The sequence below is a fragment of the Vicugna pacos genome, chromosome 14, assembly GCF_048564905.1.
Source record: "Vicugna pacos chromosome 14, VicPac4, whole genome shotgun sequence".
NCBI lineage: Eukaryota > Metazoa > Chordata > Mammalia > Artiodactyla > Camelidae > Vicugna > Vicugna pacos.
Window position 1 is genome coordinate 48,823,023 of NC_133000.1, and position 18,738 is coordinate 48,841,760.

At 36.7% G+C, this 18,738-nt stretch overlaps 1 protein-coding gene across 8 annotated transcripts in view; it reads left to right on the plus strand.

The window, feature by feature from the left end:
* SCEL (sciellin) overlaps window positions 1-18,738 on the plus strand; it is a 97,717-nt gene that overhangs the window by 65,637 nt on the left and 13,342 nt on the right. For 6 of the 8 annotated variants that reach the window (XM_072976373.1, XM_072976374.1, XM_072976377.1 and 3 more), the window contains 6 exons: window positions 1,762-1,812; window positions 2,744-2,806; window positions 6,314-6,373; window positions 6,513-6,572; window positions 6,712-6,768; window positions 14,656-14,718. In XM_072976373.1, coding sequence (XP_072832474.1) covers window positions 1,762-1,812; window positions 2,744-2,806; window positions 6,314-6,373; window positions 6,513-6,572; window positions 6,712-6,768; window positions 14,656-14,718 — 354 coding nt within the window. The remainder of the gene's footprint in view (window positions 1-1,761; window positions 1,813-2,743; window positions 2,807-6,313; window positions 6,374-6,512; window positions 6,573-6,711; window positions 6,769-14,655; window positions 14,719-18,738) is intronic. The other 2 variants (XM_072976375.1, XM_072976378.1) reach the window with 2 other exon arrangements.

An 18,738-nucleotide genomic window follows, 5' to 3' on the forward strand; every position in this document is an offset into this window, starting at 1 on the left:
GTATTTCACCTGAGTGGGTGAAAAGGATCAACTCTGAACATACTTAGGGTGGCCTTCGAAGCACAGCCTCCCTTGTGTATATTGTTTCATTTGCTTTATGTTTAGACCACAGATTTCACCATTCTTTTATCTGAATATTTAGTGCTAAATCATCTTAGATTTTGTTTACTAAATAAGAACAAAACATTATTGTCACTGTCTGAGGGTCAGATACTGAATCCAGAGACCATGTAATACTTTGCATTGCAGATTAAGATTCAGTGAAAGACAGGTATCCCTTGTCCCTCTTCCAAGATGACTTAGTTTGTAAAGGTGAAATTGGCCTTGATGATATGACCCTTCCCCTGTAGTGTGTGAGCCTCTGTTTTAGTACCCACACTCTGCCATGTAATGCGTTAGGTCACATATCCATCTCTTCCCCTTAGCAGTGAAAAGTTTGTGTTCAGAGAACATTATTAGCTATGCAGTCTTGTACAAATCATTTAACCTCCCTTAAACCTCATCTTCTTTATCTGTAAAGTGGGGATTGTAAAAGTTACCTTCTTCATGAATTTTCTAGGAAGATTAGGTGAGGACACACTTCTGAAGCACTTAATCGCTCAAGTACTTATTAGACATTATCTGTGGATATTATTATTACTGTTACTGTTTTTCTTCATCCTTGGGCCCCCATTGTACCACTTAGTGCTTAACTCAAAGAAGATACCAAAGAAATTATCCTATTAAGTTGAACAATGTAAAATTTTTAACATTCAACCATTTTTGACCCACAAAACGACAATTTCACATCATTCAGCGTAATAGACTGCAGTAATTTATGTGGAGGGGTATGTACATGACAAAATTAGTTTATAGGTTAATCCTAAAGGTTAGTTAAGTGATGTAAGCCTTTCTGTCTTTTTTCTCTTGAGGATATACTACGAATTGTCCAATAAGAAGGTACATCAAATTAGGCGTCTTGTTCAGGCTTTTTGCTATTAGAGTTGGTATGATGACCCAGTGTGATAACAGAAATGTCCTTTTAAAGCTATTATTGCCTACTTACGTATTTAAGATAAAAGAAAAGAAAGTTACATAATCTAAAGTCTTCCTTGTTCTGATTTAGCATTGCATGAAGCTGATTCTAAATTAATATATCAATGTAGCCTCAATGTTAAATATTCATATTATGTGTATTCCGCCATACCTTAGAATCAGGAAATAAACCCTTAAAAAAAAAAAGTCCCAGGCTTTTGTTTTGTTTTGTCTTGTCTTGAGGGAAGGGAAACAAGGAATACATGGAAATGATGAACAATTTAAATTTTTCTCTTTAAAAAATTTTTTTCTTAAACCTTTTTTTAAATGGAGGTCCTGGTTATTGAACCCAGGACCTTGTGCATATACTAAGAATGTGCTCTACCATTGAGCTATAACCCACCCCCTTTAATTTTTCTCTTGTTCATTGCAACCTTCAAAAATATTCTAAATGCTCATTCTAGTACAAAATGTAATATGGAAAATAAAGAGTTTAAGAGCAATTTAAATTTGAGGTTGTCTTGAAAGAAATCAAGAATAAAACTAAATTAAATTCTCATATATACATTGTGTAAGAAGTGAATTGATAGTAACCACCTGCTTTTACAGAGGGCTAAAAAGAGAAGTAATGATGAAGTTTTGAATTAGCAACAATCCCTTAATTCAATCTTAAAATAGAAACGAGGTACAAATTATAATCAATTTTCTTGATTTTTATAAGCTATTGAAACTTACAACATTTTTTAGGAACCAAGACCTGGACAATCTTATCAAAGTGATTCCCTCAGCAAATAAAAGGTAAGCTTATTGAGATTATTGGAAGCTCATGAGTAAGTCTTCAATTTATGCTCCCAAATATGATTAGTTATTTGACTAAGGACATTTGAAAGGAGACATGAAAAAAAAATGAGAACAGATTGATTTGTTGATGTGTAATAATGCTAGATAGATTTTTCTGTTATTGTTGCTTCAATTTATTACATTACAATATTGTTTACATTGTAATATTGAAGCAAAATATTGAAGTATAATGACTGAGAAATTCATTTAACACAGTAATAGCATAAGTAGATTATTACTGTGAATTTATAGTTAATAAATTGTAAGTTCATAAAACTGAATAAACCAAAGAATATTGACTTTCTTCTCTTTCACAAACCCAAGGATTGATTTTTAAATGACTTCAGAAAACTGGCAACATAACATTCTTATATGTGATTAGAATATTTTTGCATGACTTTGAATATACTCCTATCTTCTTGAGAAGTTAAGACCCATTATTCACTGGAGCAGAAGTTAAGAAAAGTATGACAGCGTAACTCCAAGCTACCTCTTGAAATTATTGTGATGGTAATGTTTGTGAAAAGCATTGTGCAAATGTAAGGAATTACTGCAAACAGAGAGAGGAAGGATGTTAGCGGGAAGGAGCTTGCGGTTTGGGATCCAGTTGCTATAGTCCCAATCCTGGTTCACCCGCAGTCATTTCTTAGGTATCTGGCCCAAGGAGGGTCTTAACTTCCTTGAAACTCAATTTATTCATAAACAGAGAATGGTAATATTTAACTCATGTAGTTGTTTTGAGGTTTTAAAAAAGATAACTAACGTACATATAGTAGAAACTCAGTAAATGTATCACTTTTTGTGTAGGATTCTGTCCAAAGAAAAACTGCCAGTCATAAAATTTACTGATTTCCAACTGAATTTGACTTTTTATTTTATTTTGATTCAGCAGTGAACAAGGTCTTGATAGACTTATTAATGTAAGCCTCAAAGCTGTCAAAGACACGACTGGGTAAGAGAAAGATACTATTTATTTACTTTGTTTTGTTTCTCCTTAACTAAACACAATATGAATATAAGTGACTTATAATCATTCTTTGGGCAAATTGAATATAAATCTTGAAATAATCATCACCATCCTTATATGTCCCTGGAAACTTAGCTATCTACTTGCTGAGAGACAGAAGGCAGCTCAGGTAAAGCAGTAGAAGGGAGTGAGTGGGGTAGGCATAGTGCTAGTCTATGCCCTGTCTATGCTTTGTAGTATTGATGCTAACACTTTTGTCTCTGAATTTGGTTAAAATTTATTAATGATAGTTAAGTTTTTTAAAAAGCTGACACGTCATTAGATTCATTGCCAGCAATATCCTTCATCTTGTTTTCGCAGAGCGTTTTCTGATGGTCAGTGGAAATTTTATGAGATTCATTGATTCTTAGATTCATTGTTTGCTGCTTCCACCAAAGAAATGGACCCAAAACTTGATAATGCTTTAAGTAGTAGTGATTTCACCTTTTTGAGTTTTGTTGGGACATTAAAAAAAGGCGAAATTTTGGAGATGGCAGGAAGGAACCTCAGAGAACTTGTAGCCCAATTAGTTTGAACAATTTTGCAAACCACTGTTCTGTTTGAATGTATTCAATTTACAGAAGAGGAAATTAAGACTCAGAAAGGTTAAGTGATTTGACCAGGATCAGAGAGAAAACTAGTGGAAGACTAATAGTAGTTCTGTGATCTGTTAGGCAGTGAATAATTACTGAGCACCTACTGGGTTTGAAGCTTACAACTAGGTATCATTAGTTGTGCGTCAGGTGTAATTATAGGCTGTGGATGCCAGAAAGAGAATTCAGTAGACATACTCAATCTTATTAACAGCAGGCAATTATCATAGATTAAAGCTAATTATGAACTGGGGGCACAGGGATGTGACTCCAAGACAATAATAGGTTGTCAATTTAATATATTACATTTTAGGATACTCCTGTACCGCTTGCTGAATATAGAATGTATTGCCAGCTAGTTGCATTTAAAAGAAAAAGAGACATTAAGAAGCTAATTTAATAAAAATGACAGGCAGTGAAATTCATATTCACGGATTCCTAGGAGTAGAAGCTGTTAGACATGAGCAGAGGCTTAGAGATGACCCAGTCCAATCTCCTCATTTTACAGATGAGAATACTGAGGCCAGGGGCAGGATCCCACAGTCTTCTGTGAGTTCTTCTAACTCCCAGCCCAACTCCTGGTCTTTAAACCATAACACATGGGCTTTGATCTTAAAATAAATGAAAGTTGATTCAGCACCTTGGGAAACGGTGGAGACTCTGCAGCTGGGATTGCTGCTCTTGCCATGGGGCAGCCGAGGGTGTTCTTTACCGCTTCCACAGGGTCACTTCAAGTGACCATGGCACAATTATGCCAATGAGTGCAAAACACATTACAGCTTTTGAACTACATGAAAGTAATAATAGCTAAGTATTCCAATGTAGCCCTCTATCCTTAAAGCAGTAACTTGAGTGGGAAAAATGTTGCATTTTTCCTAGATAAAATTTAGGTTGAAGATTCCTGTGTTTGTAGACTCCAGGGCCTGTAAAAAGTGTCTATAGATTTGTTGTTTTCAGTTTGTTGAGATGAGTTGCATGATGCTATCAATCAAGGCAACTCAGGACTATTACTGAGATCGCTGTTGTATTAACGCACAGTATTGTCTTTTTAGGAGAAGTGGTAAAACATAGCAGGCGTTCATATGTTTTCTAAGCTAGTGTTTCTGAAATTGTGGGTCACAACCCATTAAATGGTCTTGTAATTAATTTAGAGAGTGGCAGTCAGCCTTCCCCCCCCCAATTAACTAGAATAAAAGAGTAGAGAATACAAGAGTTCTTATACAGTTAGGGCATAATTTCATGAAATTTATGTTTTATTGTGTGTCTGTTGACTGAAAAGAGAAAGTATTGGGCAGTGATGTAAAATGTATTTTTTAATGAGCTTTATGAAATAGTGGTTGTGAATATTACAGTTCTAAGGTTTTAGGTGAACCAAGTTTTCTGTACCAGGCAGAACAGGGAAAACAGAAGTTCTCATGTTTGTGTTTGCATTTTTAAAATAAAGCTTACTCTTTTTTCTAAGCTTACTCTTAATTTTGCTGGTAGGTGAGTATTATATGTAGTGACACTAAAAACATAGTGACTGATTTTATGTATTAAAGGATTGTAGCCTTTGAGCATATTATTTCCTCTACAAAGTTTTATTCTTTGTGTTTTTTCTTTTAATATATGAAGTTAACCTCATTTTAAAGATTGTCTTTCAGGCATGTTTAATTTTAGATTGTGCAATCAATGTATACAGGAAAATTATGTTTTGGATAGTTTTCATATGCTTTATTATTCCTTTAATAGTATTTGTAGACACCAGCTGATTATCTTTAATTGAGAATGTTATTCTTAAAGATAATTCAAAACAGTGAAAATTTATTTAGAGGCTTTCTGTATACCAGGGAGATCTGAGAAAAGGGATGAAGAGATAAAATTTAGTGAAGCCATGAACTGGGAAGCACATTCTATGGAAAGGCTTAGGGTTCAGGGAGTGAAATGCAGAACTTTTCTCAGACTTTTTGATGATTAACCTCTAAGTGCCTCCCCTTCAGTTCCTAACCTTGCATCAGTCTTTTCGAAGAATAAACTGTATTATATTATATTTTATTATATTTTATATAAAGGAAAAGCACTTTAGGAGAGAAGGAAGTACAGGCAGGTTGTGGTCCAAAATTTACTAGAAGCAGGTGTTATCAATCCTGAGATTTCCTGCCATTGCGAGCTATTCTATTTCTTTGAATAAATATTATAAAGTGGTTTAGAGGAACACTTTGAAACATCACTACTCTCCAGCCATAAAAAGTAAAGTATTATACTGAGGCAGTGAATGACAGTAAACCTGTGGGAGGAAATAGTGTTCTCTGAATGAGGAAAGAAACTGGTAGGTTCAACTAGGAAGTGGACAGTTTTCAGACTATGTCACTAATTTGATTATAAACAACTGAGTTTAATTCAGCTTTTTAAGTCATCTTAGAGGAGAGAAAAGTCAGTTTTGATGGATTACCAGATCTCTTTGCCAAGCCTCATGTTAAGTATAATCCCAGTTTTGAAGCTTATTTTTTTTTAAAAAAGAAATCTTTAGTTGGTGAATATGATTTTAAGAATAACAACATTCGACATTAGAATCAGTTTGTATCTTCATTCCAGAGTGAGAAGTGGTTAACTGCCAGATGTTGCTATGAACTCTTTGTCCACATGCCCTTGTAGATAGGCTCTGACAATGAAGTGTGTGAAGTCAGAGTAATTTTTCTTCTGATCCAGTATAATTCATCCTCCCTGGATTGGTTAGAAAATTTATTTCAAGACTATTCTATGCCAAACCAATATGTCTCACACTAAATGTTAAAATAGCTAATCCTTTCTTCCAATTCCAACCATTTTAGACCTGTATTATCTCTAATACAAGCTGCTTTAATTTTTTTTCTACTTAAAGGAGTCAAGATCTTGATAAGCTCATCAAAGTGAATCCGGAAACTCTCACCAACGACCGAAGGTAATGGAACTGTTAATTTCTGTGCTTTGAGTGGGAAGAATATTTTGTTTCACTATTATTTCAAGCAGATTTATAACCTTAAGATCTTATCAAAAGAACTTTATAATTAACCTGCTTTCTTTTGTTTTTCTGTTTAAAGAAACCAGGATCTCGATAACCTCATCAAAGTGAACCCTGAAGTAATCAGAAGTAATCAAAGGTAATCAAATAAAAACAACCATTTCCTGTTCTTGCGTCTGTTGCCCCTGAGTGGAGTGGGTTTATATCGCTTTACTGACCCAGCACAAGCAAAAAAACCTGTCACTAATCTGAGTTTATGTTTTTTCTCTTTTGAATAGCAAAGCTTTGGACAGTCTTATTAAAGTGAAACCTTCAGCTCTCAGAGACACAAAGCGGTAAGTGACTTTACCTAACTCTCTTTTCATGTTCCCAAAGTTCTAGGTTAGGAATTCCCCCCTCCCTCCCTCTCTTTCTCTCTTTCTTCTTTTTTTAAACAAGCCTTTTATTTTTCTTTAGTGGCTAAATGAGCACACATTTATAGCCCATGTGTTTCCTGCCAGCAGAGAACGTGCTGCACTCTTCTGGAATCAACTGCACTCTCTTGGCCTCAGTTTGGTACTTCTTATTTGCACGAAGACAACTTAGTGTTTTGTTGTCTACTGGGAACAGAGTACTGGGACTGAAATGAAAAATTAGTGAAATTTAATTAGAGGAAAACATATTTTGGAGAAGCTGAGCCAAACTGGTGATTGCATCTTCATATAGATGCTTACAGAGTGTTGGAAAGGATGTTCAGAGTCTTCAGAATTGCAGATCCACAACTCACAAGGGCTCACAAAATATTCCAGCAGATTTTAACCTTGCATTTCCATTTTGAGTTCTGCAAATATCTTATAATTCACTATATGTCATATCTTTCACTGAAAGAGCTTATTAATTGCTAACAGATAAATGCACCGGAGTGCACTGTATTAGAAGTCCACATTGTTCTGCTGACCTGAAATTTTGTCATAATAAATATGTAGCTGGGAATCATAGTCTCAATATTCTGGGATGAAGAAAGCAAATTAACATATGGAAAAGTGCTTTGAAGCCACTAGGAGAAAGGACGGTGTGATAACACTCATTGGCAAAGGTCTTATGTCTTTTAGTTGGTTTTCTACATTAATGTTTTATTTTGCTTTTTCTGTTTGTGTGTTTTTATCATGAGCTGCTGGGGTGTCTGAGGTAGGAAGGTACCAAGGCAGTTAAAGAGCAGTTGCTGCTTAGAGAGCAGCATTTATTGAGCACCTCTGACATGCCTTTTTATACATTTAATCCTCACAACAACCAGCCCCATGAGAAATATATTCATGCAAGCTATTTTATAGAAAAGGAAACTAACTATAGCTAAAATATATTAAATAATCTTCTTCAGAAAGAAAACACATCCTGGACCTAAACTTGAATTCTTCCGACGTCCCTACTAGAGGAGAACAGGAGATCTGGGGCGAAACAGCTCAGACTCACTTCTCCTTCCCATCCTTCATCTCCCTACGGTCCCTTCCTTTCTAATCCCCCTCCGCCACCAGCAGTTAAAGGACTACAGTTAGATACAGCTTTTCTAGAAAATTGTCGTTAAAATGACAGGAGAGAGAGAAAGTGCTTGTCTCCTAGAGATTTTCTAGTAACTGAAATAACAGCGGACTTTTGGTGTCGACCCTGCCACTGGAAATATCTTTGTTAAGTAGAACAATGTCTTCATAGTGGCATTGGTTGGGGCAGATTTTTCTTTTTATCAGTAACAGTTTCAGGAGGTTCCCAACCCATGTTGGAAGTGGCTAGACTTAACCACGTGTGGAATAGCCAACAGTGGCTACTGTAGCCAACTTCTCCCTTAGTGGCTGCTTCCATAAAATGTATCTTTCTCTCTCTCTCCTCCCCTGTCTCTTTCTCCCTCCCTCTCTCCTGTCCTCCCTCCCTTACTTTCCCCTTATTCTAACTTTCTCGTCTCTCCCTTCCTTCTTCTGGCAAATGTGCTATATTGGCAGATAATGGTAACTTTCTCATGAGTTCTGTCTTTTGTTTACTAGAAGGGGCTAATCTTATAAAAAGTTCTTTGTGTTTCAGCAACTCCTAACAAAATATCTATAAAAAGAGGACATCTTCCTTATACAGACAGGATTACTATAAAGAAGAAATTTTCAAATGTTGACCATTATGTTGTTTTCAGATGGCAGCTTGATCTACAAATCTCATGTAAGCAGTGTCTGATTATTCTTTAGCATTTACACCAGATTTGATGATAATCAGCCAGGATATTCAAGAATTATTGCAGAACAAATAGGAACGACTAAGCTGCCCATTTAAAAAAGTGACTTCATTCAATATGTTCAGTCTCTTGTGTCTACAATGTATCTATGTGGCCCACTGGATTTTAATGGGTACAGAGAGGGGGCATTTTAACATGCCTCCCTGTAGGAATAACAGCCACAAGGCACTTTTACATCCAATTCAATGTGACAGGAGCTCTGATTATTTAATAGTGTAACAGTGGTGAATCAGAGTTCTTTTTATGTGGCTTTGCTGACATTTCCAGCAGCTGTATATTTAATTCGCAGTTAGGGGCGGAATAAACTTTAGTCATTGATCAGAATGTAAGCAGGTGTCCCTGAGCTCCTTCTAGGAACACAACAACCTGAACAAATGTAGATGTGCACAGAATTTTCATTTATTCAGGGAGAAACTGCATGACTTTTAGCAGTAGCAGTTTCGTGTTTTCATGAGCCAACATTGAAGAGAAATATTCAACTATCTATAGCCTAAAACCAGCTGCTCCCATATGGAGATTGAAAAACATCTAGTGATATAGGTCTTTCCAGTCCATAAAGCATCCTTCATCAGAAGTAGAAAAATTATTCTGAACTATTTGTCCTATTATACTTCCATTTATGCAAGAGCTTCGTATTTGCTAAGACATACCTTGTTAGTATTCCAGTAAGAGAATTCCTTCCTATCTTCCTATTGCATACTTCTCATATTTCTTCTCAAGACAGAAAGCTGGGGGTTGGGGTGGGGTGACCTTGACTGTTTCCATTGCTTTGTTCCCCATAATCAACAGGTGACTTTGGATGCTTCTCCTAGGAGTATCTCAAGAACCAAGACACTTCATCATCCCCACTATTACTGTAGCCCAGATTACTATTACATCTCCTCACCAGTCCCTCTGCTGTCAGTGATACCTTCTGCCTGTCAATCCATCTGCCTCACTGTAGAGTGATCTTCTTAAAACACAAACCTGATCACATCTTTCTTCTGATGAAGGCCTTCTGTGGCTTCTCATTGCCACCGGACAACAGCTGTACCCCTTAACCTGGTTTCCAAAGCCCACCATGATCTTACCTCCACAGGTCGTCCCATTCCTATTCCTTATTATGCTCCACCCACAAGTAAAGCCCACCCACACACTCTCTGACCTGCAGGCGTCTCGCTCCTCCGTCATCGCCATTGCGTGGATAACTGCTACCCATCCATTAGGTGTCAGCTGAGGTGTCTTTGATTCAGGTTCTGGGAAGCCCAACCTGACCCACCACATCCACATCTGGTCCTTCTAGATGTTTTCAAGCTCTCAGTTTTCTGTCCCGTAGGTTTTGTCTCTTAAAGGGAATTATTATTTTATCATATCTCTTCAACAATTAGATTTTTAAGGGCAAGAAATGAGTCTGTCTTGTTCACTTCTTCATCTACAGTGCATACCACAATGCATGGCACATGTTAGATGATAAATAAATATTCTGAGTTACAGGCTAAATCTCAAAACTGATCAAGACCCTATGATCATCCACCGAGGTACAGTCTAATCCTTCTGACACTAACATTCTGAGCCCTCATGAATGAAACCAGACTGGAGGGATCTGATATCTTATGACTGGTCTCCTTGCTTAAGCCAGCGACTCTGTTTTGAACCATAATCTCAATGAACCATGGTGAATTAGAGTCACTGAAATTCTTGGTCATTTCTTATATTTAAAATACCCAAATTGTTCACCTTTCTCTATGGACCTGTTAATTTCTTTAATGTAAAGTCTTTAAGATTCCTTCATTGAAACAAATTATAAAAATATCTAAAGCTGCGCCCATTTTTTTTCAAAGTCAAAAGAATTGAAGAATTATAACAGTGATCTCACTGTATTCTATGCTTCTTTCAGAGAGATAAAGATTCTTTTTGAACTAAAACTTAAAGCCTAAGATTTAGTTCTTGGCATAAACGAAGTACCATAGTAAATTTTTCAGATGGAGGCTTTTAATTTTGCAAATGTGTTTGATACTCTGCAAAAACAATTTAAGTAAGCTGTAGAGAGAGAAACATATTGCAGCTTTTAATAAATACTTCCCACACCCTCACAGGAGAGAAAGAGCAGTTGGGAGAGAGCTGATAGAGTTCTCTCATGTTGAAAGGAAAAGCTGTATTATAAAGACATGGTAATACCTTGTTTCCCAGAATCTCTATTTTTTTCTTAATCTGCTCTGTAAGGGAGTGCCATTCCTTGATGGGGCAGTGAAAAATAACTTACATGATTATAACATGGATAAGTGCTTCTATTCAAAATGTGTGCTATGACTCCACGTAACAGATAACTCACATTTTCTCCCAAACATTTTTGAAGTCTACAGAAAGAAAAGCATTTGTAGTTGTTATGGTTAACAAAATTTCTTTTTAGCATTTCTCACCGTATCCACAGAGAATTGGTTTCTTGAAGTTAGTTCCAACTGCTCATAAAATCACAAAATTATAAGGTCTTCCTTCCACTGAACTGCCACAGAGGTTTGGAATCAAGCCTTTGTTCGACCCTGCAGCATTTGGCTGGGCTTCTATAAAAATCTATTTTTCACACTTTAACTCACAGCTCTTCATCTTCTGTCACAGTGTAAAAGACACGATGCAATAGACATGGTCTTAATTAAGGAATGAAAATTTATTTCTTACTCTCTTCAACTCGGGAAGTTTCTGGGCAATCTGAGCTTCTTTTGTTGGGTCTCCACATCTAGCTGATGACATCAGTCAGGGTGAACAACCAAAGCAAATACACATTTTGTACTTTTCATTATCTGAAACTTTGTATTTTACCTTAAATATTAGTATAGAGTATTCAGAATAAAATCTTATAATCCATTCTGCCAAACTTGATATGTGACACTGTTTAATAAAAACAGCAAAAATTCTATGAAGCTATTAATGGCATCATTTATTCCGTGATGCACAATTAAATTCCTTTGGGAGTGTGCCTCTTTGAAGGCAAGCATAGGTTCCAATTTTGCATTGTTTACCTGGAGTGGTTGGATTTGTGAGATTCTGGCTTCTTCTCCTTGCTTAGGTCTAAGCCCATTGCCACTCTCCCTCATGGTAGCTAGGGTCCAAAAGACGTGAGTCCTGGAGGTGTGGCAGGGGGCAGGTGTAGGCAGATCAAAGAAGCAGCATCTGTGGCAGCCAAGAGTGGAAAGTGCCGAGCAGGTAAGGACATCCAGCATCAGGCTGAGAAATTAAATGTAGTCATGCTGTGAGGGCAGAGGGAAATCGATACTAGTTTGTAGGGCTGCCATCACAAGTACTGCAGCCTGGGAGGCTTAAAACAGAAATTTATTTCTCACTATTTTGGAGGCTCAAAGTCCAAGATCAAAATGTCGGTAGAGTTGGTTCCTCCTGAAGGCCCAGAGGGAAGGGGCTATTCCAGACCTCTCTCCTTGGCTTATAGAGGGCTGTCTTTACCCTGTGTCTTCATTTTGTCTTCCATCTGTGAGTCTAAATTTCTTCTTCTGATAGAGATGCCAATCATATTGGATTAGGGCCCACCCTAATGATCTCATTTGAACTTGATTATCTCCGTAAAGACCCTATCTCCAAATAAAGTCCCATTTGGACATACTGGCATTAGGACTTCAGCATATAAATTTGGTGGGGTGCCAAAATTCGACCCATAAGGAAATGTTCCAAAATAAGGAAACAAAGCCAGGGGTGGGAGCTGTGTTAAAAAGGAAAGAAATGTGTGCAATTCAGAGGCGATGTAAGGCAGGTTCTGGGTGATGGACACAAATGGAGGTAAAGTGTCCATCACTGTCTCTACTGAGCTTTTCTGCCTGGTCATGGTGCACACTGTGTAGCTCGATGTGGGCGGAGTTGACTGCCTTAAAGGTTTTGGAGATTAGTATCTTTCCCTTGGGTCCCTTTCATGTCTTTTCCCAGGGCCAGGTAAGGTAGCAATAGATTTCCACCAGAGAAGGAGAAAAAGAGAATTTGAATGGACTTAATGCCACAAGCATTTTTGGAGCAGCTACTGCAGGGCAAGGCCATGTTAGGCCACTAGTAATGTGATTGTACTCTCAAGTCATAAAGAAAAACACCAGCTTCTTTAAAAAATGTCACTCAGTTCATCCAAGGTTACCTTTGGAGGGAGAATCACTTTCTGGGACAGAACTCTAATTCCCCAAGATTCACGTTTCCTAGTGATCTCTCACCATTTCCCATGGTCAACCATCCCAGTCTGACATTCCTAGAACACTGGATAACAGAAGACCATGATACTCCACTTAATTTTATTCCGTTATCCCCAAGTATTTGGTAAAGTATTATTTTAAAATGTTAAGGGGAGAATCATTTCATGCTGAGGCTGTTAAAATAGTATGGTGACCCCTGAGGCTAAGAAGTAATTAGGGAAGGACCGTCAGGGGTCAGGCAAATACAAAGCCTCCTGTTTCTGTTTCTCAGCTTGAAGGATGCCACCTGGGAGGTTTCCTCACCCAGTCCTAGCAGTTATGTTGAGGAAGTTAGTTTTGAATTTTATATCATTCTGACTGCAGAATCAAACGATTTTGATACTCCTGAGCTGCTTCTGAAATCCTGTACTTTTTACATATATTAATTGGCATATTTTCTACTATCATTCACATTAAAAAATAATTTAACTAATTTCTACATTTTTCAAAGATGTGCAGCTAGTATGTTAAATGTGAGGTTTAAGTGTAGCTGTGGAATGCTGTCTAATTAGCATATTTATCAATTATTGATGGTTTGGATATTATATAAAAAGAGTATTAAATCTCATTCCACATAAATATGAGGACTTTTAATATTAATTTTCATCCTTATCAATATTAATTTTGTGAGAGTCCATACACTGATTCCATGTAAAACAGCCTTACTTGAAATCTATTCAGGATCAGAGAAGGGAGATTTATGAAAACCAGATTTGATTCTGAAGTTGTGAAAAGTTAGGGTAGAAATAAAAATGAAAATGTAGTCCCTCAAAATTTTGGAATCCATATTGCCTACTGCTGTGTCATTACACTTCTGTTAACTATCACTTACTTATTTTTATTCAGTTCACTCACCACTGTGGTGATCGTGCCCACAAATTTTATTTACATGAAGTCATGTATTCTCACCGCAACCTTATAGGATTAGGTATTATTATCCTAGTTTGCAAAAGGAAACTGAGAAATGTCGACTAACTCGCCCAAGGAAATAGGAGAAGTCATGGCCTCACTCTGACTCTTAAACCATCCTCCGCACCAATAGAGTTTGTGACAAAGACTCTTCCAAACTCATGGGGAAGAAAAAAGAGCTACCAGTATTATAGCAAATATATAAATAATAAATAAATAACATACCAGAGGACATTGTATCTCATGAAGATGTGTCAAACCATTATCATGGCACAAGATTTAAGAGTCAAATTGTCCCATTTATCCTCCACATGATGAATTGTTTGTTCACATTTTGAGTTGACTTCTCATGTTTCTATCATGCAAAAAGCTGGAATGAAGTCTCTAAACATTTAAGATTTGGTTTCAGATGGGCAGGTCGCTCAGCCTCAAATCTTGACTCTTACAAATTCACTAAGTGACCTTGGAAAATTCCCTTAGCCTGAGCCCCATATGCTGTCCTGCAAGATTTTGTGAGCTCTGAATGAGATAATCCATGTAGAAATACACAAGTTAGTACTTCGTGACACAAAGTTAGTATTCATTCAAAGTTAGCTGAATGTGAATATCATTCAGTTGTTTCTTTTCAGACCAGATTTCACAAACCTTCCGAAAAATTAGTTCTTTATTTCTCTCTCACGAGGGTAATCCACCCTCATACTTGAGTTGTATAGATCAAAAAATTCAATATCAGATTTTGTATGTCCCTTATTCTAAAAGATCACAAATGACTGCATCTAAGATTATGTACTGATCTTTTAAAATGTTATTCTAATGTTTATTTCCTAAAATTATATGTAACTAAATATTTTTTTTCCCTGTAGAGACCAGAACCTGGAAAATTTAACTGAAGTAAATTCAAACATGTCTAAGAATAAGAATGGAAAGTAAGGCTTATTATAATTTATGTTTTTCTTATGAATTCCATATGAACTTGCATAAATTATATAACCTTGGAAGATTTTCTGAGAAGTTGAACTATACTATGATATTTAAGTATAAATATTTTCTGAATACAAAAAAAAACCAATGTACAGGGTGCTTAATAGCTGATTTGGGGAAAAGTTAACAAAATTTAAATGCTGTTAGAATTTCTGACTAAGGGCCTGCTGTTCAGTGGTTTAGTGTAAAAGGCATCATGGAAATTCAGTGCTCTGCACTTGGACTGTGAAGATTTATTTTTGCTCACTGTTGCTTGGTAGGTTTTCAGTGTGCAGAAAGCACTCTGGGAATCTTCCTTGGATACCTAGTGCTAAAAGAATGCACAGACTCATCGCAGCCACAAAACAGGACCTAATTTTGGAATTTCTTGACACCACAAAGTATACTGGCTTTAAAACTGTTGTACTTTGTTTCTTCTACAAGGAAGGTTAGGATAGAAGCTATACTTCATTGTTGTTACAGATTGTTTAAATTAGGAAAGAATTTTAAAAGCCTTCCATGTTTAGCTGTTCTCCCCCCACCTTCCTAAAAACAATGGCTTCTATTTTTAACCTTCTTAAGGTACGGCTGCCTTTTCTGTTAAAAAAAAAGTATGTAAAGAAATGATATTGTTGATATTGGGTGCAGAGAGTGGAAAAGCAGGAAAAGAGCTGGTTCACTGTTTGGTTGATTGTTCATGCCTCTAAGGGGATCTTGCGTATGTTTGGCTCTTCCCCAGATCATCTGCTTTCATGTTATTGATCCCAGGCAAGCCTTTGATAGAATGAGGGAGGAAACGTTTTCAATAGGATCTATTGGAAAACATCTACTGTTTTGGAAATAGTGCCAGGCTTACAATTAACCACTCTCATTCAAATATTATTTGGAAGTGATCCAGGTTAAAAAAAAGACAAGTAAATGATTAAGTATACTCAAGGAAGTTCCCAGAGGATGTGATGTGAGAGGTGTTCCAACTTCAGTTGGGCTTGTTCATGAAACTGGGTTTTGTTGGAAGGATTAATGGGGAAATGGAAATTCAAAAGCAGGAATGGTAGCATGGCCAGGCTCCATAAGGCCTGAAACACTGTCCGTTCTTGACCAGGGGACACTCCATCAGGAATTCCTGGACATTATAACCTTCGTTCTTTGTCATTATTGTAGTTCAGCTACTTCCTGGGTGTTGTTGGCTTCTGCTGATTTTTCTCCTGCTCTTCCCTCTGCTTATTGGCTTCCTTATTCTCTATGCTGTAGCTGTTTGATAACCAAGAACTTTAGCTATCTCCCAGTTTCTCCTTCCTCATAACTCCACCTTCCTCTAGCTTGCCATGGTCTGTCTGATCTCCTTTGGTAAGGCAGTGTGGTTGTGGCCATCTGCACAGAAGAGGGTGTGTGGATGGAAAACACCACGGTTGACTTGGTTCACTCTTTGAATGTATTCACTTTGTATAGTAATTGGAGGTCCACATAAATATATGTTTTCTAATTAGTATATTCACAGAGTTGTACAACCATCACCACAATCAATTTCAGAACCTTTTCATCACCTCAAAAAGAAACCCCATATCCACTAGCAGTCACACATCATTTTCCTCCAACCCTTGGGACCTTGGTGACTACTAATCTACTTTCTGCCTCTTTGAATTTCCTATTCCGGACATTTCATATAAACAGAACCATGGAATAGGTTGTCCTTTGTGACTGGCTCTTTTCACTTAGCATAATGTGTTCCGGATTCACCCATGTTGTAGCATGTATCAATATTTTATTTCCTTTTATTGTCAAATATTCCATTGAATGAATAAATCGAATTTTATTTGTTCATCAATTGGTAGGCATTTGGGTTGTTTCCATTATTGGACTATAATTCACCATTATTAACAATGCTGCTATAAACGTTCATATGTAAGTTTTTGGGTCGAAGTGTTTTCATTTATCTTATACCTAGGAAGTGGAGTTGGTGGTTCCTGTAGTAACTCCATTTGAGGAACTGCCAGACTGTTGTTCAAATCAGCTGTACCATTTGATGTTCTTACCAGCCGTAGATGAAGGTGCGAGATAGTTAAATTTTCCAGGTGAACTTCCACTGCAGAAAACATTTTCTCAAATGTAATTCCATTTGGAATTTTGTAAGTTCCAACACAATACTTGGATTTATAGTTTATGGAATTATTTAATTAAGAAACAAAACTGTAACCATTGAATGGAAGTTATAGTTCAGCAATTTGTTTCAATGAAAGAGAACTTCTTAACAAGAAAGCTGTCAAACAGCAAACACTGTTAAGTCATGAGTTCTCTTTTATGTATATTATTCAAGGCATCTGAGAGGAGTACTTTGGGAGAGTCCTCTATTGTACTGCTTCCCAAATTGTTTTTATATCAGAATCACCTGCTGACCCAGGGACCACACTTCGAAAACCAGCGCTCTTTTGGGTAAGATGTTGGGCTGCCTTTAAGGCGGTGGCTCTCAACCTTGACATACACATGAGACTCACTGGAGAGGTTTAAAAGAATCCAAATGCTCAAGCCATACGCCAAACCAATTAAGTCAGAATATCTGCCTGTGGGACCCAGTCATGTTTTAAAAAGCACTGCAGATTATTTCATTGGTTGCCAAAGTATTGTTTCTCTAATGATTTTTATGGTTCTAAATAATTTTTAAAAATTGTGTTACCACTTATTGGCATTAAGATAGGATTTCCTTTGTAAAACTTATCACCATCTCATGAAAAACAAAGAAAGACTTAGCAACCATTACAGACCTTACGGCAGTAAAGAGACATGGTGATTATGTGGAAGTAATATCCTGATTTGGATCTGAAATTAAGAGAGGACATTGATGGAAAAACTGATGAAATATGAATAAATTTGTAGTTTTGTTAATGGCATTGTACCAATGTTGATTCCTTAGTTTTGACAAATGTACCATAGTTGTATGAGATACTAGCGTTAGGAGAAGCTGGGTGAAGGGTCTACTGGGATTCTCTGTACTGTCATGGCAACTATTCTATACCTTTAAAGTTATTCCAAAATAAAAGGTTTCTTTTTTTTTTTTAAGTCATCTTCCATACCTACATGAGAAGCAATAAATAAAAATCCAATGAAGAATTTGTTGTTCCATATTCTAAATTTATTTACTCACATTTGACTTTCATTTACAGTTATAAAAATTATGTCTTTCTTAAAAGCATGGTCATTAATCTCATTGTAAACACAACTACTTGTGTTACTGTGTTAGTTGTGTTATTCCATTCCACAAGTGCTACTTATGTTAGTCCATTCAGTCTGCCATAACAAAATACCACAGACCGGGTAGCTTAAATGACAGAAATTTATTTTTTCACACTTCTGGAGGCTAAAGTCCATGATCAAGTTACCTTGGAGGTTGGTTTCTGGTTGAGAACTCACTTCTTGGCTTGCAGATGACTGTCTCCTGCTGTGTCCTCACATGGCCTTTCTTCTGCTGTGCACAGAGATAAAGAGGGATCTCTGGTATCTCCTCCTCTTCTTATAAGGTCACTAGTCCTATGGGATTAAAGCCCTACCTTTAAGATCTTGCCTATCTTTTATTACCATTTTATAGGCTCTATCTCCAAATCACACTGGGAGTTAGGGTTTCAACATAAGAATTGTGTTGGAACACAATTAAATCTTTATCAGGACTGTTAGCAAATGGTTTCCTTTTCCTATCTGCACATTTTGCAAACTGGTGATATTTGATTTTACCTTTCTGAGGACAATGCAAGCACATTTCACACTCACTGACAACCATTGTCCTTTGAAACTATTTGCTAAAATTGGGTTTTGTATTGTATATTATATGATTTGAATATTTCCAAATAATTCCTTGCTAGCTTCGTTGTTCTGGAATGACATATTCTAATGATCACGTTAGAGAATCTTCCAATAATATTAATTCCACTTTTTCATTACTTAGTATCATTTTAACTCAGTTGTATGTTTTGTGAAACATCTGTCTCCAAACTAGA